Source organism: Aureobasidium pullulans (genome assembly GCF_000721785.1).
Source record: "Aureobasidium pullulans EXF-150 unplaced genomic scaffold scaffold_1, whole genome shotgun sequence".
Classification (NCBI taxonomy): domain Eukaryota; kingdom Fungi; phylum Ascomycota; class Dothideomycetes; order Dothideales; family Saccotheciaceae; genus Aureobasidium; species Aureobasidium pullulans.
The window spans coordinates 209,736-229,081 of NW_021941021.1; the positions used below are offsets into that span (position 1 = coordinate 209,736).

A 19,346-nucleotide genomic window follows, 5' to 3' on the forward strand; every position below is an offset into this window, starting at 1 on the left:
TCACCGTCGCTGCCAAAGCCCTGATTCTGGTCGGGAAATCGTCCATTGGGATCCAGAAACCTCACGCATCCCTCCAAACCTCATGATCTTTAGGGCTGGCGCTCAGTCACCTCCGACCGAACGACTCCGTGTCCTTGAGAGGTCAGCGGGCTTGGGCCTCGGTTTCTGTCAGATATCGATCCAGGGACCGTTGGATCACTGAGCATCTTCGTATGGACAACCATCTGCGTAACGACACCAACTGCTGCTGAGAAGACTCAACAGGCCATTCGAGAGCGCAATGTGGATCACTCCACGCGTGTGCCCCCGAACCCCTCCTTCGTTTCTCGGTCTCTGCTCCGAATTTGATCCTTCTCTGAGCATGGTACTCGAGTACTCAGTACTGTACCATGTGTTCCTCGCTCGGTTCGCAGTTCCGGAGGTGCCTGGGAATGTCACTGTAACTCAGATTCTACTTTTGATGCAGCAAGCTGCAGAACTGTTGACCATGAGCGCATGTCTTGCTGCAATCAAAGCAGCATGTTCGGCCTCAAATCCGCTTCCCGAAACTCTATCGACCATCAGGAAACACACGCCCTGCGTGTTGCCATCCTGCATGCTCGAACCGAAGCTGTCTTTTGATCCTTGTCTTGCACCATTTGGCTCCTGTCAATTGCCGGTTACCGGCTGAATGGTTCGGACCTCGCGCGTCCAGCGACGCAAATCAAAACGTTGCTCATCGCCAGTCGCCGCAACACCCCACATGCATTGTCCTTAAGCACCTGGCAGGGGCATATCAAAGATAGCATTCGATGATTATTGGTCTCTTTGGACGAGTGGCTCATTTTTGTCAACAGCTATAAGAGCGATACCCGGGTATTCGGTACCAAAAGCTGAAAGTCTCCTCTATTGCATACGACCGTTGCTACGTATATCATGTCCCTTGCTGCGCTCTCTTCTTGACCTTGTTTCAAGGCTCATATGCCGCAAACTACCGTGCAGACCTGTAATCTACGATTGCCCGTCTCCCCCCCGATGTCTATTGGCCAACAGTACGGCATCGCGGGCTGAGAGGATCTGTCTCGGCTCTCGTCTGCGGTTGGCAAGTACCGCCAGCCCCTACTGTCTCATCCTTATCACTCCTCTACGCTAACGCAACAATGATTTGAATTCCAAGGTATCAATCTCAATCGCATATCGAAACACGTCACGAATCATCCGCTGCACGAATTAGTTGCATGCGGATGACCCCCAATTTCCAAACCTCGAATCTGAGACCTAGAGCTATTCGATGCTATGCATCATTCCGGAGTCGCCGACTCCAGGGTCTCAAGACATCTCTCAAAACCAGAAACTTGACTCATGGGTTTGTCGTGCTGCACGAAGAGGTTGAGAGAAGGTGGATGCGCTAACTCGGTCGTGCTTGGTCGTCTGCCAACACGAACTTGTGGAGACCGGCGGAGACATGGCCGCGTTTTCACGATGCTGCACTTCGCGTCGACTTTGTTCGTTCGGGAAGTGCTCCAGAACCTAAAATCCACGCTCCACGCTTTACGAATCCTTCGACTCCGATCTCGACAATACCATTTCCTGCTTCAGGCAGGCTTATTAAAGAGAGCTATAGGCTGATTAGTTGATCAACTAAAGTCTCATGATCTGATTTAATACGAATAGCTAGGGATGTGCCCTCAAAGCTCTTAGGATGGCCCCCACACGCATCATCTCAGGTCGACCAAGAGCGCCGGATCATTATTTAGCGAGCCGCCCTGCATATCCTTGGATGATCCAATGATGGGATATCCACACTTGCTCATGCCATCGACTCATCGTTATTTTGGACAATCTGGAGCATGGACTTGATGTAGTGACAATGTACAAGTCATGTACCATCCAACGGTAGTGCAGGCATCGATGCGCTATAGAAAGGTACATGATAGAGAAACAGGTTTGCTCCCGCCCCGCAGACCCCAGGGAAGGCTGGCCGCACCATGTGGCCTTTAATTCGGCTTGTTCGGCCTCGTCAATAACACGATCCCGACTGATGCAATCTTCGATTAGCCCGTTTACACGGCTTCTTGCCGGTCCTGCACTACTGTGCGCAATCCCATCAATCCCAGCCATACCGCTTCTTCTGTGCGGATTGTTCTGCTTCCTTGCTGAGGCACGAGATTGACCCAGTAGTCGAATACGTCTTTGGCTTCCGTGACGCCCTTCGACGTCAAGTTCTTGTCTGCCTTGAGGGCAACCTCGAGACCTGCGACACCGCCGAAAACGATAACCATATGCCTCCACTGTTTAGGCACTGGTGGTACATCGGGATCGTTCTCCGACGAGTCAAACAGAGACGCTAATGTGATGCCTCGCTCGGATGTACCGAAACTAATGTCGTAGCCGCCATCGTAAGGGCACTCGGTGAATACTGCCGAAAGTGAAGACGCCATTCTTGTTGAGTAGCCCCAATAGTAGCCGGTCTCTTCTCTCGGGGTGTCGGGTGAAACGGCGTCGGCGTCCAAGGGTGTATAGCCATCCATTTGAGGCTCATCAGCAGATCCAAACTTTACGGTGACGCGCGATCCAGGCGGTACCTCGACTGGGATACGCGTCTTTACAGGCAGACCACAATCAACGAGAGTTGAGACGGCGTTGCCCTTGCTACCCTTGCTGCGCTTGTGCTGAGGCTCTGCATACGCGGCATCTGGGCCTATCGTCACACCCTCTCGGTACTGACACCATTCGTTCGCGCGGAGATGGTGCGGCATATCCAAACTTGGCATGGCGCCGGCGGTTCTCAGATTGGGGTGCATAGGGAAAAGTGTCTTCCTGAGGTGTGGGGGTGTTTCCAGATAGCTGAGGACGTGATATAGGAAGTCGTCAGGGTCCGAATAGCCCGTGTAGCCGTCTCCCTCGAATCCTTTCCGTGGACGGGCTCCATTTTGTGATTGGCCATCGTTGAAGACGACAATCTCATCGACCTGGAAAACGGCACAGGCTCGCGCCACCTGGGCGGCCATCATGGTCTTCAGATCATGTGATTGAGCGCTGTGAAATATGGTCAGGGCTGAATCCTTGAGATGAGACAGAGGCGGTAAAGAAAGAAAGGGTTAGAGGGCGGGCTATAGGTGACGTGGAAGGAAGCTATAACACTGGGCAGTATAGACAAGTAATCCGACCAATCCTATAAGGCAATTGCAACCAAGTGATTGGCGAAAGAGAGAGCTGAGAAGTAGATCGGGAATAAGGAAAGTGTTTCTGCTCCGATGCTGGAACAATGTTGTACCGAGGGAAGGTACAACCCATGGAGGAAAAGAAAATTTCTGTCACCTACTTTGCTATAACACTGCCAGGCAGTGCGATGGTCAACGTGTGCTGACGACCACCTGTCGGCGTAAAAACTGCAGAAGGTCTCGAAGTGTCGACCTCATCATCGGCACTATGATGCTGCTGTTGGGGCTGTTGAAAGTCCTGCTTCCTCTTCTGCACGAGCACACAATATCAGCGTTCAATCCTTCCAGCCACGAATGAGGGAAGAAACTCCCCGAAACCTACCTTGTTCTGATATCCCGACATTGTCAACAAAATCTCTTTCACGTGAAGTTGGAACAAGAATGGGAAAGTTCAATCACACGAAAGCCCGACCGACGATCATGAAAATAATTAATGCTTGGGTAGTTTTAGGGTTTGTTCGGCCGGGCATGCGAGTTGCAGCAGCCAAGCCTCCGTGCACGGATCATGATTGACTTGGAAACCACCCGACCCTAGACTTGGCATACGACGACATCTCCCTTTCGTGCGCTTTCTTATCTTGGAGAATCCGTACAACAACCAATATTAACCATCGTCTCTTCCGATATTTCATCTTCCGAAAAAAACAACAGTGATCTCAGCCATGTCAGCCTCACAACAACCAACCAGGCCTTACTTCCACAACGGCCAGGCGCTTTCAGCGTAAGTGGAATGGCTCCGATCTCAGCCTTCGGCACTTTATCCATGCTAAAGCTGAATCTCCACTTTCCAGACCACCAGCCACGGTCCGCATCCGCAACTTCTTCGACAACGCCTATGTCTTTCTAGGCCTCTACGTTACCACATTCTTCTCGGTGAGCTGATCATTGTTGCGATCCTTCGAATTCGTGTGGTTCACTAGTCTGATTCAATGCTCTTTTAGTTCGATCCTGCTGCTGCAGCTGCCGCGTCACCGTTCAATGCCAACAACAGAACACCTGGCAAGAGACCTGGTTGGGGCTTTGGAGGTGGCAGCAGCAATAGTCGCGGAGGCGGCCCTCCTCCCCCTGGTGGAAGGAAGGTTGGCAGAGTGGACGACGTGAGAGGTCCAGAATGCAAATCATGCAAGTGACCTCGGCGCTTCCGGTTGCTTTGATGAGGGAAACGCATCGTCTAATTTGTTTGTTACTTTCTCTGCTCTGGAACCCATTGCAGGCGCTCATGAGTTCATGTTTACCTTGACAACAAACGCATCACAGTTGTCAGCTCTTGCATTTTCCCAGCTCGTCTGTTGAGTGTAACACCAGGGAATGGGTGTTACTTTCGGAGTGACTTGGCTTCATTTGCTGCTGACAGCTCACCCCTGACCTCAAAATCACCAACTCTAACAGAAGGATGTTCTCACGACATGTTGAAATGCCAACAGATTTCCAAATGTAGGTGACAACGCCTGAGTCGGTCTTGCGTTTCACTCTTCTTTGCGCCTTTCTTCTGTTCAGCCGATCGGTCTTGACCTTCCACGATCAATTGTCCCTCTCACATGGAATCTCCCACGGTCAATCGACCTTTCCTTTGTTTCCACCGTGCTCTTTCCTCCGGTCTCAAGCATTTCATGGTTATTTCCCGTCAAGCTCACGTGGAACGCGGGACCATGCAAATCACGAGCAGATCCTCATACTCTGCGAATCATTTCAAGTCAGTGAAAAATCCGGTGTACCCAACACATACAAGATCGCCTTGCAATCATCGACGCACCCGAGACCGAGACCGAGACTTTGAGTTTCAATGATACATAAGATCATAAGTATTCTGCCGCCTTCATAATTCCCAACGCACTCAAGGTATAGACTCTAAACTCATACTATGTCCTTTCACTCGACCATCTTCACCACACATGAGATCATCCCTCACGCTCAAGACGAACATCAAGTTTAGATGTCTATCTTCCTCTATAACGACCAAGTCTTTTTGTCACAATGGTGACCCTGCCATGATACATTTCGAGCGACAACACTGTACTCACACCGAGAGAAGTAGTATATCGTGGTTTCTGCTATGTTTAACAGCCAGGTAATATCCCTTGATCAAGATCCAGTGGTTTTTTTGACCTCATTGTCGCCGTATCCGCCAATTTTCATCCATTTGACTTTGCACAACAAGCGAACGATTCTGAACCCTCTTGACAACCCTGGGTATTCTGACACATTAAATAGCACAACCCACATTCATATGGCCAAGATGTCTGAAAGAAGAAGCAACAGAGAGATTGTAATGAAAGGAAAATGCCACCGAAAATATTGATGTAGTCAAATGAGTTCGGAGTCACGGTGGAATACGACAGAAGGAACCATTCAGGGCAACAGAATACAATGAGAAACGCATACCTTGACTGAAAACATACCACGAAGAGGTGCACGCGCAGGAAGGCACGAATCATCAAAGTAGATAAGGCTCGCTTAAGAATGGACAAGGTGAAGTCAGTATATTCAAATGTCATTCGAATCAACATTATATACCATGATCCCTATCTCCAAATATCCCTCCTTACATTAGCATCTCCAAACCCACACGACACGAATAATTATACAGAATAGGAGAAAAAAGAAACACAAACGTTCGACAAGAAATCAACGTCTTAAACATCACGATAGATGCCCTGCCATTCACCCTGTTGTGGCTGGCTGGGAGCGGAAGGGTAAGGTCTCGGTCCCATGGCTGCCGCGCCATTCGCATAGTACCTTCTTTGCTGGCTTCTTCCAGGGGATTGTGGAGGTGGCATCATCCCACCAGCCGAGCCTGGTCTGGCGTACTCGGCTTCTGGGATGTTATCGAAAGCGACATTGTTGGTGTTTGCACTACCCGGTCTGCTGTTGCTGTAGCCTCTGGTGTACATTCCTGGCGTGCTGGCCTGCTGTGGTGGTCCTGGAGATCCGACCGCGTATCTGGGATACCAATCTTGTTGTTGCTTTGACATGAGTTGGGCTTCTGTAGGCGCCGGCATGGGGACTTGATAGGGTTGCGAGGCTCCATACATCGAGGGAGAAGATGAGCGTTGCAGAGCTCCTGAGCTGGGATTACGGAAAAGTGGCGGCGCAGCTGCTTGGATATTGGTCATGCTGCCGAAAGAGGCATTTCTTGAATGCGTAGGTGTGCCTGCAGGGCTTTGTCTGCTCGGCGACCCGGCCATCGTGTTCTGCGAGTAGTATCCTGGCTGCTGCTGTTGCTGCTGTTGATCCATCGAGCCCCACGAGAAATTGCGGTTTCCAGGCGGTGGTTGTTGGCGCGGACCGCCACTCCAAGAAGGAGCACGCTGGTAATTCTGGGGTGTCGTGGTATCATATTGCTGACTGCCTCGCTGACCGCGTAATGGGCTAGGAGACATCGATCTGTAGTCAGAGGGAGGTGCATAGCGAGGTTCATGACGATAGCCCTCACTGTGGAGGCGACGAGTCGGCTGCATAACAGGTGACTGCGGCTGCTGTGGTAGCTGACCTGACTGCCATGATTGTCCTGACATTGTCGGCTGAATTTGTGGCAGGCTGGCCTGTTGATCCTGGTGATAAGAGGATCTACGGCTCGTAGGCGCATACCATCCGCCAGGAGGCGCTGGAACACTGCTCTGCTGATCGGGATGCTCTCCCCACTGCTGCGGCTGTTGCATACCATTTTCCATGCCATAGCCCATACCCATGGGCGGAGCAGGGATGTTCTGTGGTGGCATATTCTGTGTTCTTGGAGCCGCTGCAGCTTCCGGAATACGTTCAGGCTTGGGCATGCTCTTGACCAATTTGTTGGTCTTCTTTGCTTCCGAGTTGGAACGTCCAAAGATAGAACCGAGACGCGAGAAGCGCTTGTTCTTTTTCTCCGGATCAGGTGTACCGGGAGTGCTAGGTGTACCAGCGGAAGTGGATGAGCGTTGCATCTTCTTAAGAGTGTTGCCTCTCGCACTACCGCCTGACGTTTCTCTAGCCTTTTGCACCGCAGACCCCTGCTGGACCGGTGCTTGAGGCTGCGCAATCGCTTGACCGACATCGTTTCCACGGCTTTGTCTGCCGTCAGAGTTCATTCCAGATAGACCAGAGAAGCTCGAGCCACGGCTCAGAGCACTAAACATTCCAGAACGGCGTTTCTCTCTCTTCTCTTGCGCGGACTGTGTTAAAGGAACTTCGTCTCCGGAGAAAGTGCGTTGATGGTTGAGTGCTATGGCATTGGGGTTAATGCGTTCAGCCTGAACAGGACCGTGTCCTGGGCTTCTGATGGAGAACCTGCTTCTTCGTGACCCTTGAGTCAACTCTGGTGGAGGTCCGACGCCGGGAAGCTGATACTCGCTATCGTGCTGTCGAGGATCCATAATCGTCGGCGAGAAGGTGCGATCAACGGGTTCTTCGTAGATGATCTGTTCGCTGCTCATGGTGCTAGGCTGGGCATACATTGCAGCTGGTCCAGCGAAGGGCCCAGGTGCCATAGCGAAGTTGGACTGGCCATTCTGCCAAGGGCCCTGCATCTCCACAGGTGACTGCACGATTGGAGCCATCCTACCTACTTCGTAGGGAGTTGGCACCAAAGTCAGGTTCTGAGAAGCTGCCACCATTGATGGCTCAGCACGTGCCCCTGGACCAGCATTGAGATCCTCGGTCGAGTAAGCGCTTGGTGTAGTCGCACTTCTCAATTTCTGGGCAGGTGCCATTTCGAGGAAAGACACAGGCGATCCAGCACGGCTCACGGGTACAGAGGCGTTGTGCTGACCGGATATAGATCTTGCCTTTACTGGTGAAGCCGTCGCATCATGTGTCTTGTTCAGGCCAACCAGAGATGTGCCCGAGCTCTTCCATTGCCAAGATGACTGTCTTGATTGCGACTGAGGACGTTGTTGTGATGGAAGACTGCTGCGGCTGACAATTCGAGGTCTAGAGCTGTCTCTGCTCTCTGTGTTCTCAGGCTCGACTTGCTCGGCGGCACCAGCCAATTGTGTGGTTGACTCGGCACGCAAAGGGCTTACGCTTCTCTGAAGCGGAATTGAGCTTTCTGCTACATCGTTATCATCACGATGGAGGCTTGACACGGAAGACCTGCGAGATGAGGGTTGCACTTCAGCCACAGTCTGTTGAGGAACAGGACGACGCGTCGGGCTTCTGTTGATGTTCGAGGTATTTTCGACCCGAACAGAATGCTCTGGCAGGATTTCCTTGGTCCCGGGCAATGGCTGAGCGTTGTCCGAGACTGAAGCAGGAACTTCCGATGACAGGTCTGACGCCGTGATTTCTTCCACAGGTGCAGCTGGCTCCGGAAGAGCGATAGGGGTGATTGCCTTCGCAGCTTCACTATTCTGCTCCACGTTTGTCTCTTCCGGATGCACCGCTCCTTCCACCTTTAATATCGGATCGTCATTCTCACCTGCAGCTTTGATATTCTCGTTAGACTCGCGCGAGGCCATTGATCCGCCAAATGCAGGACTCGGCAACAAGCCAATCCTCTTGAATCTTTCGTTGACGAGGTCTTTATCGTCTAACGCACCACCCACCTTTTCCTCCGTCCATGGCGCGATGTATGCATCTGGACCACTTGACGGCAACGCGGATTGCTGCTCTACAATTGTCGGAACAATTGCTTCTGGACCCTCCATAGGAGACTGCACAGCACTCGCTGGCTGAGACGAAGAGCGCTCTGCAGTAGAGCTGCCCCCAAAACGGCCAAACGCTGTGGAGAAACGGTTGTTGGCTTTGTTGGAACGGTCGTCCACAACATTTGGCGAAGTCGGCGAGGCAAGCGCGGCGTTGCTGATTGAAGCGCGTCCGGAAGCCTGTGAGAACACACACATCAACATACATTCTTGAGATATCGGAAGGGTTGGCGAGGTAGGGGATTATTCAGTTAACATTACGCAGCTGAAACGGTACATGCAACCAGCCACTCGAAACATTAATGCCTTCCATCCAAGGTCAACGCTTATGCTGAAGTCGCAAAGAAAACAAGCCCGCCAGCTGGAACAGTGACCGCCAGAAAAAAGCATTGCTGGAACATGAGGTTGAATCGTCGATATGCAAAAATCAAAAACGTCAAAGAAAGATCAGGAGGGGTATGACAGACAGAAGGGAAAATCAATCTACCTTCTCACTTCCGCCTTCTCGGAGCCTTCCCTTTGCCCTTGCAAAGAGGCCTTTGGCTCCTACGGTGGCCTTACCACCAAACATGCCGGCAGAATGCAGTAAATCCTTGCCCTTGGTCTGCATCTTCTCGACGCCGCCATGCTGTGCTGAGGGAGAGCGGCCAGCAACGTTGGAGTTTTGGCGCTCGACAGTGGAGGCCGTTTGACTGGGATCGGATGCATGACTGCCCGAAGGCTCTCTGTTTGTGACACCACTGAGACCCTTTCTGGCCATCTTCATGATATTACCAGGCTGAGCCTTGTAGCGGATGCTGCCGACAGCATTAGTGCTCGCAGGCTTGCTCACATCTGTAACAACATGAGCATGCTCAGGATGAGACGAGAGAGTCGAAGTGAGCCAGTTGCTAAGACCAGTGTCCATCGATGCGATTTGTTCTCGCGAAGAGTTGTAGGTATTGATGCGCTCATCCACCGACTTCAGAGCCATAACCTCTCTGACAGTAGGGATGCGAGCAGATGTGTTCGTGGTTGTAGTGGGAGCCAAAGGGTTTTCAGTCTCCACATGAGGGACAGGAAGCGACTGCTCCTCGATGGATTTCTTAGCCTCAGATGGAAACTCAACCGTGGGGAAAGCGGCTGTATCGAGTGTTGGTTCGTCTCTTGCGAGCACTGCAGGAACATCTGGCGATGTCACGGGCGAAGGCAGACTGAGCACAGCCTGAAGAGATGGACCTGCGGGTTCCTCGATAGCCTCGGCTGGAATGTCCCTGATGGAAGAGGCACTCGATTCACTGCTGCTACTGCTGCTCATGTTTGTGTTCACCACATGAAGTCCCATGCCAGACAACGGTCGCTCGTAGGAGGCACGCTTTGATTCTTCGCCTGGTTCGCCCCACAAGCCTGACATACCTTGGTCTTTCTCAAAGCTGAAGCGCTTGCCGAGGAGGCCAGAGCTTGCAGGTTGAAGTGTTCTTAACGATGCATCAGGCTCGGAGGTCACTGCAGGCAAGTTTGTTGTAGGTTGGTGGTCAGCAGCTGAAACACCTTCAGCCTTCTGGATTTCTCGAAGTGTTGCCGGTGCGTCCAAAGCATCTTGATCGCGAGTTTGCTGGTCCTCGGTGTGTATCTGGGGAGTAAGACTCCTCTCAATCTCTCTACGCAAGCGATCACTCTCCAGATCAGCAGGCGAGTAGTCAGAGACTGCCGGTGACATAGCATCGGAGTTGACGCGTAAGGTCGGCGGAGGGAAGTACCCAGATGACCTTTGCAGATTGAGCCCATCAGGGGTGTCCTTGGCTGGTGGCGTAGGAGCAACGCTAGATGCGATAGAGGAAGCTTGGCGATCCACCATCAAAGGTCTAAGATAGACATCGCCAACTGAAGGCCTGGGCCCAGTAAGCTCGGAATCAGAAAGATCCCTCTCTGGTGACTGAGGCTTTGGCTGAGCAAAATCTCTGGTGCCGTGATTCTGACCAAACGAGGAGAACAATGCAGCACCCAAAGCTTCGCCTGCATTCCTGACAGCATCTACAGGACTGCTCTCCTTTGGTTGAATGTCCTTGTGAGCAAGTGGTTGCTTAGCTGTCAAAGGCGTGGGATCAAAGTCTTCGGTAGTCTGGAAAGTTTCCTGTCGAGGGGTGCTCACATCAGGCTGAGCAGCTTCTGTGGTATCAAAGCTACGTCTTGTCGCTTCTTGTGCAACGGGCATCTCAGTGCTAGGAGTCGGTGCATATGACACCCATTCGCCAGGCAGATGGGGTCTGAAGCTAAGACCACGAGTGGGGTCTGGACGATCCGGAGAAGGTTGTTCAATGGATTCAACAACAGTCTCGCCACCAATGGCATTTCCAGTGTCGCTGGTAGTGCTCTCGAAAGTACCACTCCTCTTCAAGGACATGCTGTCACTCTTCTGAGAGCCAAAAGACATGGCAGAACTGCTTCTTGACAGAGTATGCATGTCATTGTACTTGTCTGCAAGATCACGAACTCTGCTAGGGTTCGGAGATCCGCGGCGCGAGACGGGAGAAGGAGTACGATCGACAGGACTTCCAATTGCAGGCGATTCGACACGCTCGTTATGAGTCTGGAGGAATTGCGCTCTTGCAGCCTTTGCGGCCTCCGCAGTATCGTTTGGTGAGCTCGAAGAAGCATCAGCGGCAATGTCAGATTCTCTTCGGCTGTAGTCCGCTGAAGGTGCGATCACACGGACTGAAGCTATGGGAAGAGGCTTAGTAGGGAGGCCAGTAGGTGAAGCAGCCTCTTCATCTTGCAGACTCGTGCTCTCTGCAGACATTGGAGTTGAAAGCCTCTTCATGTACTCCAGTTGAGGGGTCCTGGCAGGGCTGTTGCTAAGCGACTCAGCCGATACTTGACGAGAGTGCGTGGGAGAGCGTTTCTTCGAGTTGATCTGCTGTTGGGATGATGGTCGCGAGCCAGGACTGCCAGGCAAACTGCTCTCTTCCGCGATAGGTCTCATGGCCATGTTGTCAGCAAGGCGGGCTTTTGCCTCAGCGGTTGCAGCGCTCGGTACACGGCTCATGATAGGACTAATCCCAGCGGTGTCCGAACTATGGCCAGATTGGGAGTTGTCGCGAGAGATTGGAGTGGGAGGAACGGACAAATCATCCCGGCGCTCGAATGCTTGGTTCACAGCATTGTGCAGCTCATGCGAAGCGTCTTCTAGACTGTTGATCTCAGCAGGCGGTGCGGGTTCCGTGTTAGTGGTAGTCGGCGAGAGAGTATCGGTACCACTCAGTTGACTAGACAACTCAGAAGCACTCCAGAACTCCGAGCCGAACCCAGACGCTACACGATTAACCGCTGGCAGAGAGGAGCCCAACGAAGCGCTCGTAGATTGTCCCTCAGGCTCTGTCCCAGCCAAACCCAAGCCAACATCTCTGACCTGAGAAGGAGTCTGAAGGGCAGGGGCTTGGTGTTCTTCGTGCCTGGCGGCCGGGACTCCAACCTGATTTTTCGTCTCTTGCTCCCTCAAACGTTCCTCTTCCATGCGTCTGTAGATGTCGGCGGGACGAATGAATGGCAGCGGCTTGCCGGCGGTCGAAGCGCCCAGAGACGGTGAAACTGGTTGTTCGACGGGTTGCTGTTGCGAGGGCTGAGCGGGCGAAGAAGGCAGACTGGATTGCAGACTGCTCTTCCTGGCAGGAAAACGTTCGCGAACTACATTAGGGGAGTTATTCGTCTTCAGCGGCGGTGGAACGTGAGCGATCTGGGAAAAGTCGCGGCGGACGCCAAAGTCCTGCTGTGGTTGCGGACCCGGTTGGAGTGGCTGTGGCTTGGTAGGAGTGGTATTCGCCGGAGGTGGAGGCGGCTGTTGTGGTAGTTGTTGACCAGAAGAGAAGTTCCTCACCTCCTCGCCGGCCTCGAATGAGTTCCTTCGTGGGTCGACAGCAGGCTGGGGCGCGTCCTGCTTGTCGTCGTAACTGCCGTATTCATCGTAAGGGTCATAACCGCCCCAATCATCGCCGTCGTAGGAATAGTTCTTGGCCTCTGCCCATTTGCGCGTTTTGCTGCGATTCACATTTGTTTTGAAGGATGTGCCTGGCGGCTGTGTGACAGGGTTGAGTAGTTGCTGGTTACTGGACGGCATGTTAGTCGTCGTAGTCAAGAAGGTCACATCTCACGTACAAGGGTGAACGCGCGCCGTCTCGGTCGTCGGTAAACTGGTATGGGCGTTCCATATCCAACAAAAATCGTCTACTTCTGCTCTCTCATGGCATAACAAATGTTCGATTCCCCGGCCGTTGTTGCCCGTGGGGGTTTGGTTGTGGCGCTTCGGTCGTCGCGACTTGGATGTCGACACCACAACGCGGCCAGTGATGTGTCAGACAAAGGTTAAGAAGTCTCAGGTGACGGAAATAATATGCTTTGAGAGAAATGCGAAAGGCTGGCTAGGGGGCTTTAGTCGGGCTCCAACCTTCTTTCAAGACGGTTGACCAAGTTTCGATGCCACGCTTTCTGATTTACCCCGAGCCTGCACCGACAGACATGTGCCTTGGTTTCACCTTGCAGCTAGCCTGGCTCATTCCTCCGCCATCCATCGAGTTATCTTCTTATTTTTGCAACGCAAACACTGCTTACTTGCATCTACGAAAATGCCCTACATACTCCCTATGCCGTACGACTTTGCCCCTCAATCATGCCGTCCCAGCCTGCCTCGTATACATCTTCGTAATGCTTTCGCTTGGCGCCTAATCGTCGTATATAAGAGACGTCATCTTGGTCGATTGTAACTGCTCGAGTGTTTGCGACTGACACTGTTCTTCATGTCTCGAAATGGTGAAGAGGCATGTAATCGTGACTAGGGAGTCAAACGACAGGGGCCCTGTTTGCAGTGTGAGTCGAGTCTATTAAGGGGCCATGCATGACAGGTAGTACTCATATCGACATGCATGCAAATCCTCATTTCTCGTCCTATCCACTTCTCATGACTCTGTCTTGTCCTCTCTGTCCTTCATAATCCAGTTTCCGCCTACAATCAAAGTGCCTAGGACAACCGGAACTCCCATCAACCATGTAGCGGTCTTCCTAGCAAATGTGCGTTGCTCCTCGGTCATTGTTTGTCCATCTGGCCGGAGAGCTTCCATGCCGGGTCTCATTGCGTTGATCTCAGAGAATAAGTGACCGACCGAAGAACCCGAAAGAGACGGTCTGTGAATCTCTTCGACCTTTCTCCGTTTGGCAGCAGCCATCAGAGCGGAATGGGTAGAGAAGCCTCGATTGGCAGTGACACGGCAAGACCGGATCACGAAATGCTTGGATGAAAGCATCTTGTTGAGTGCTAGACGACTGTATGTACGATAGCTTCAAAGATTGAGATCTTTTGATATGGAAGACCCAGGTGATGTTCTTCACTCTGAGACAACCAGGTCTATATACAGAAGCACGAGCCGCCTATGTCATAGACATCCGGACTTTATCGGCGATATCGTTCGAGATAGGTGAAGCGCACGGTCAACTACTCCAGAAACGAGATGTCCAATCTATACCGTGACACACCGACCCAAGCCATGCTATCTTCCTCTGCTCTGCGCCGCACCCAACTAACAGCCTCTCACCTCACTTCTAAACAACCCAGCCGCAACCTCTCAATCCTCGACGACTCTTCCTCCGCCATGACCTCCCAACGCAAACTCAAGATCTTGATGCTCCACGGCTACACCCAAAGCGGACCCCTATTCCACGCAAAAACACGCGCACTGGAAAAGAACCTCGACAAAGCATTCCCTGCTGCCCCTAAGCCAGGTCACTTGCCAAGTTACCCTGGAGGTGTCGAACTCGTATACCCGACAGCACCACTCAAGCTTTCAATCTCGGATATCCCAGGTTACGATGTAGATGGCTCGAAAAGCGAGAACGAAGACCCAGAGGCATACGCATGGTGGCGTAGAAAGGGCGATGGCGAGCCCTTTACCTACGAAGGCCTGGAACAAGGGTTCGAGCGTATCGCAGAAGTGATCAGAGAGAAAGGTCCTTTCGACGGCGCAATCGGATTCAGTCAAGGTGGTGCAGCCGCAGGAATGTTTGCCTCGCTACTAGAAGAGGGAAGAAGAGATGCATTCGAAAAGCAACAGTCACAGGGCGGTATGCGTTACCCCGAGAGCTTCGAGCAGGATACAGGTTTCATGACGGATGTCATTCAGCAGCCGCTGAAGTTTGCTGTGAGCTACAGTGGTTTCGGTGCTGCTCCGAATGAGCTGTACACCGCATTCTACGAACCGAAGATCAAGACACCTATGCTGCACTTCTTGGGTAGCGTAGATACTGTCGTCGAGGAGGCTAGGAGTTTGCGCCTGGTGGATGCTTGCGTTACAGGCAGGGGTGTAGAGGGTGGTGTTGCTAGAGTCGTCTACCACCCTGGCGGTCACTTCTTGCCCAGCAGTCAAAAACAATACGTCGCGGCGCTCGTGGCATTCATTAGGGAAGTGGTTGGCGGCCCGCCGGAGGACTCGCTCGAAAACAAGAAGGAGGAGAAGGCCGAAGACATGGACATGCCATTCTGATGTGAATAGACGACGAAAAATAGACGATAGAAGATCACGGGCCAGCACAGATCATGGATTATGGATCATGGTGCATTTCGTGGGTCTATAAGTAAATTATACTAGTACATAGCCGGTTCAGAGCTTACCGGATCTTGCTCGGTGCCTTCTCACCCTTGTTGGTGATTCTGGCCATCATTTCTTCCTTGGTGATGAGATGGTCGATTCTCTCGAGATGACCGAGCAGGCTCTTCATGTTGCCTGACCACTCGTTGAGCACCTCATCGGCATCACGTCTCTTCTCGAAACTGACGAGTCTGGCAGGGCGGTCGATCTTGGCGTAGATGGTCTTGCTCACTACAAGGTCGCTGATGTACTTCTCCGTCTCTTCCTCACTAAGGTCAAGCAACTCTGTCAAGCGCTTGAAGTGGATTCTGGTATAGTACTTGGCAATAACTCTGACGTTGTGCTCGATGACACGCTTGCGCAGGTCTTGCCAGCGCTTGTGTGCCTTGGGGTCGGCGGCCTTCTCAGTAGCGTCGAAGATGTCGGTCTCGCAAAGGTGGGGACCGTAGTTCTCAGCGACAGCGGGCCAACGCATAAGTTCGGGAACGGTGAAGAGATTAAGGAGGGCGGCGTCGTGTGAGATTTGAGAGTTGCGTGTGTCGCGGTGGATTCTGTGGAGGAGATCTGATTGCTCGTTGTCATAGGGGGCGAGGATGATGAAGTAGAGGACGCGTTGAAGAGCCTACATCAAGTCAATTGCTGCACTTAGTATAGACGGGTCGAAAAGATAAACTTACAGCTCGTAGTTGCTCAGGGTTGTTTTCGACAGCCTCAGTATCCAGGACTTGACGGTAATGCTTGCAAGCGTCGAGATACTTGTCGTCGTGCTTGGCCAGGGTGATCTGCTGCTCGTAGTAACGCAGCTTCAAGTCTGTAACGTCGTCTTCGGGCTCCACAGGGGCATCATCAGGACCACGCTTCTTCTCTTCCTCTTCACGTTCCTTTTGCTCCTTCTCCAACTGCTCAGCTGTCTTCTTGGGCTTGCGGGCGAAATAGCGAGTGCTGATCTTGCGGCTCAGAATGCTGGCTTGTGTCCATTCTCCCTTTTCAATGCATAGTGCGACCTGCTCCAGAATGAATTCCGTCTTCTCGCGGCGTGTCATGGAACCAAAAGTCTCAACCTGCAGCTCGCACAGAATGTCGGTGGCGGCAGCGATGTCTCCCTGGCTCTTCTTGATGTTTGACAGGATACGTGTGACTCTAGCTCTCTCAACCTCGACGAAGATCTTTCCCTCGGTGACGGTACGGAGCGTTTCGATCAGCGACAGCTTGGTCTCGATGTTGGGAGTGTCGTCAATGAAATCCATGGTGACCTGGACCATCTTGGTGATGGCCTGTTTGAGCTGACCATGCTTCTTGGACAGAAGCTGGACTTGCTCGTTCAACAGCGGCCAGTCTCCGGCTTCTTTGCATATCGTAACGATGGCGACAACGAGTCTTGATGTGGAAGGGAGGTCAGACGCCTGATTGTGGTTAGTCTTCTGAATTGATGTCGTGATGGTCGGACGTTGCGCACTTGTCTGGTTTGCTTCTCAAGAGCGAGGAGCTTCTCGATGGCGCCTTGTACATTGCTCTGTGGGAAAGTCAGTCAGACTGGTGGGTGTTTCGAGCACACGATGAAGCTACCTTTGCCAGGTCCTGAGCTTCGGGAATGGCCTTGTCGACCTCTTTGGTAAAATCTCTGTCTGCTTTCAGGCGACCTTCCGACATGATGGGCGAATGTGTGTTGTGTGTAAGGAGGGAGAGGCTGATGGATGGGATAAAGTGAGAGCTTGTGGATGATGGACAGTCGCAGCGAGCGGCAACAGCGACAACCAACGCCGCCATTCGTCACCGAAAGCTCGCCAAGACATCGGCTTCAGCCCGCATCGACAGTCAACTCGCGACTACTCGTACCAGAAGCGTCGCATTGCCATTCGATCCATCATACCATATCACAACCATGTCCGAGTCAGCAAAGATTACGTGAGCTATACTGCTATACATATGCGCTCTGTATGCCACAATGCTAACTTCTTCATAGCGACCTTCTGCAGAAGCCGCGCAGCGAGCTCACGTACGTCTATACCCTCTGGCCCTCTCTGAATCACTCAACTAACCGCCCTCGCAGCGAGTACGAGATTGCTCGCGTCGAAGAGCACGAGTTTACTGCCGGTCCTCTCTCCATCCTCCAAACCGCTGTCCGCAACCACAACCAGGTCGTCATCTCGTGTCGCAACAACCGCAAACTCCTCGCCCGCGTAAAAGCATTCGACAGACATTGCAACATGGTCCTTGAGAACGTCAAGGAGATGTGGACCGAGTTCCCTAGAAACAGCTCAGGAAAGAAGGGAAGAGGTGTCAACAAGGATCGCTTCATCAGCAAGATGTACGTTCCCATGCTCCTACATGCGCCTGCTTCCATCGGCTGACGCATTATCCTTGCAGGTTCCTGAGAGGCGATTCGGTCATTATGGTCATTCTCACTTGAGCGACTTCTCGATAACTTCAAGATGCGACGATTTTAAAATGCGACCTCCACCCGGCGCCGTCGAACCTCCCCAAAGAATGTGCATCCCCTTACTTGGACACAAATCGATATACCAAAAAGAAGGCCACAAAAGGGAAATGGCGTTACCACGGCGTGGATTGGGCTTTTCTGGAGGGAATGCAACAAACGGTACTGCCACTTTTCATGAGGCTGTGGAATTCAATACTAGACTGTCTGCCTAGTGCAACACGTAAATGTTCAAATCCTGCCTTTCCGTACAGGGAAGAGCATAGCATGCGACAAAATCCCAGCTGATCACAATGATACTTGAGATATGTTTTATTCTTGGACGACACGTCTCTTTTGACATGAGTAAATTGGGTATCGAAGGGGTATGAACAGAGTTGCTAAACATGACAGGTGAAAACATGGCTCTTTTCCTCAGTAGAAGATCAGCTCAATCTTCTTCATCTTGTCCTCGTTGTACTTCTCCTTGAAGCTAGGTCTTGTAAGAAGCTTGATCAGGGGACTCTCCGTATCCTTCATATCAAGGATACCACGCTTCTTCGAGTCGATATGCGAAGCATCAATAATGATTCTCTCCAGTCTACCTGCTGAAAGGGCGCCTGTAGGAGTGTCAGTGTTTGATCCACGCTTCTTTCGCGCAAAACTTACCATCATCAAACAGATCAATCAGTCTTTGCGGCGTGCCAACTCCCATACCAATCTTTATTTCCTTGACCATTTTGATAGCCTCTTGCAACTTGATGTGCTTGGCAAACAGCTTTGCGATGAAAGAATCCTTGGTCTGGAATTTGCGTAGAGCTCTTGTCAATTCGGCGGCGCGAATACCAGAGCCCGCAATAACGATTGTGTGTGGTGTTGACTTTTGCTTGACTGCATCTGACAGCGTCTTGCCTGGTTTGTCGCTTCTTCTCTCATCCTTGAACTGCTCGATGAAGGCGGGTATATTTTCCAGGTTGCGCGGCTTGTCCCATGATGTTGTATCCACGATTGCGTGTGCTATTCCTTTGTTAGTACGGTAATTGTCGTCGCATCGACAAGAAACATACATGGGATGTGCATGTCCTCCAGCTCCATGACGCTCAACTCATTGTGGAAGCGCTTGGTACGCTGTGCAACGTGATCGGCGAGCAACTGGCTGTCCATGTGGGCGATGGCGTGGTTGACTCCAGCCTCGAGATCCAGAGCGTCCTCCTCGATATCCTTGGGCTGCTTTGCCTTCTTTGCATTCTTGGCCTTCTTGCGCTTTGCGGCCTTGGTTTGTGTAGCGGGTGCTTCGTCCTCATCTCCATCTCCGTCTTCGCGCTTTCGCTTTGATCCTGAGGGACGAGATTGAGGTTCCGGGGATGTCGATGGCGACAAGGGTTCCATCAAAGGAATGCCAACACCTCCTTCTTCTGTGTCTGACATTGTGTATTTTGTTGTTGCGAAAATGTTGTGACGATCTGAAATGTCGCAGTCTTTGTCCGAGGCTTGAGAC

General features: G+C 52.0%; 8 protein-coding genes across 8 annotated transcripts; 3 read left to right on the forward strand and 5 right to left on the reverse strand.

Annotated features, from left to right (window-relative positions):
- Window positions 1-2,042: 2,042 nt before the first annotated feature.
- Window positions 2,043-3,546, reverse strand: M438DRAFT_330163 (DUF171-domain-containing protein; the record flags this gene model as incomplete). Its single annotated transcript, XM_029903287.1, has 3 exons — window positions 2,043-3,018; window positions 3,305-3,453; window positions 3,526-3,546. 3 exons carry the CDS (start codon window positions 3,544-3,546, stop codon window positions 2,043-2,045), a joined length of 1,146 nt encoding a protein of 381 aa, XP_029765321.1.
- A 176-nt stretch (window positions 3,547-3,722) lies between these two features.
- Window positions 3,723-4,420, forward strand: M438DRAFT_340956 (uncharacterized protein). Its single transcript, XM_029904379.1, has 3 exons — window positions 3,723-3,924; window positions 3,995-4,076; window positions 4,145-4,420. Exons 1-3 carry the CDS (start codon window positions 3,866-3,868, stop codon window positions 4,331-4,333), a joined length of 330 nt encoding a protein of 109 aa, XP_029765322.1. The 5' UTR covers window positions 3,723-3,865; the 3' UTR covers window positions 4,334-4,420.
- Window positions 4,421-5,773: 1,353 nt separating this feature from the next.
- Window positions 5,774-13,208, reverse strand: M438DRAFT_340957 (uncharacterized protein). The gene is made up of 3 exons (XM_029904380.1): window positions 12,953-13,208; window positions 9,309-12,903; window positions 5,774-9,001 (listed from the first exon to the last, which is right to left on the reverse strand). The coding sequence occupies exons 1-3, from the start codon at window positions 13,003-13,005 to the stop codon at window positions 5,837-5,839; spliced, it is 6,813 nt and encodes a 2,270-aa protein (XP_029765323.1). The 5' UTR covers window positions 13,006-13,208; the 3' UTR covers window positions 5,774-5,836.
- Window positions 13,209-13,634: 426 nt separating this feature from the next.
- M438DRAFT_1751 (uncharacterized protein) lies at window positions 13,635-14,207 on the reverse strand. The gene has a single exon (XM_029899154.1). It carries the CDS (start codon window positions 14,092-14,094, stop codon window positions 13,750-13,752), a length of 345 nt encoding a protein of 114 aa, XP_029765324.1. The 5' UTR covers window positions 14,095-14,207; the 3' UTR covers window positions 13,635-13,749.
- A 232-nt stretch (window positions 14,208-14,439) lies between these two features.
- Window positions 14,440-15,327, forward strand: M438DRAFT_263721 (uncharacterized protein; the record flags this gene model as incomplete). The annotated part of the gene is made up of 1 exon (XM_029899903.1): window positions 14,440-15,327. The coding sequence occupies one exon, from the start codon at window positions 14,440-14,442 to the stop codon at window positions 15,325-15,327; it is 888 nt and encodes a 295-aa protein (XP_029765325.1).
- Window positions 15,328-15,451: 124 nt separating this feature from the next.
- M438DRAFT_263099 (PCI-domain-containing protein) lies at window positions 15,452-17,082 on the reverse strand (the record flags this gene model as incomplete). Its single annotated transcript, XM_029899863.1, has 4 exons — window positions 15,452-16,054; window positions 16,110-16,835; window positions 16,889-16,945; window positions 16,999-17,082. 4 exons carry the CDS (start codon window positions 17,080-17,082, stop codon window positions 15,452-15,454), a joined length of 1,470 nt encoding a protein of 489 aa, XP_029765326.1.
- A 227-nt stretch (window positions 17,083-17,309) lies between these two features.
- Window positions 17,310-18,275, forward strand: M438DRAFT_340959 (Sm-like ribonucleo protein). Its single transcript, XM_029904381.1, has 4 exons — window positions 17,310-17,337; window positions 17,396-17,428; window positions 17,483-17,740; window positions 17,800-18,275. Exons 1-4 carry the CDS (start codon window positions 17,315-17,317, stop codon window positions 17,840-17,842), a joined length of 357 nt encoding a protein of 118 aa, XP_029765327.1. The 5' UTR covers window positions 17,310-17,314; the 3' UTR covers window positions 17,843-18,275.
- An 8-nt stretch (window positions 18,276-18,283) lies between these two features.
- On the reverse strand, window positions 18,284-19,237 carry M438DRAFT_262163 (uncharacterized protein; the record flags this gene model as incomplete). The annotated part of the gene is made up of 3 exons (XM_029899796.1): window positions 18,284-18,468; window positions 18,518-18,865; window positions 18,916-19,237. 3 exons carry the CDS (start codon window positions 19,235-19,237, stop codon window positions 18,284-18,286), a joined length of 855 nt encoding a protein of 284 aa, XP_029765328.1.
- Between the last annotated feature and the right edge of the window lie 109 nt (window positions 19,238-19,346).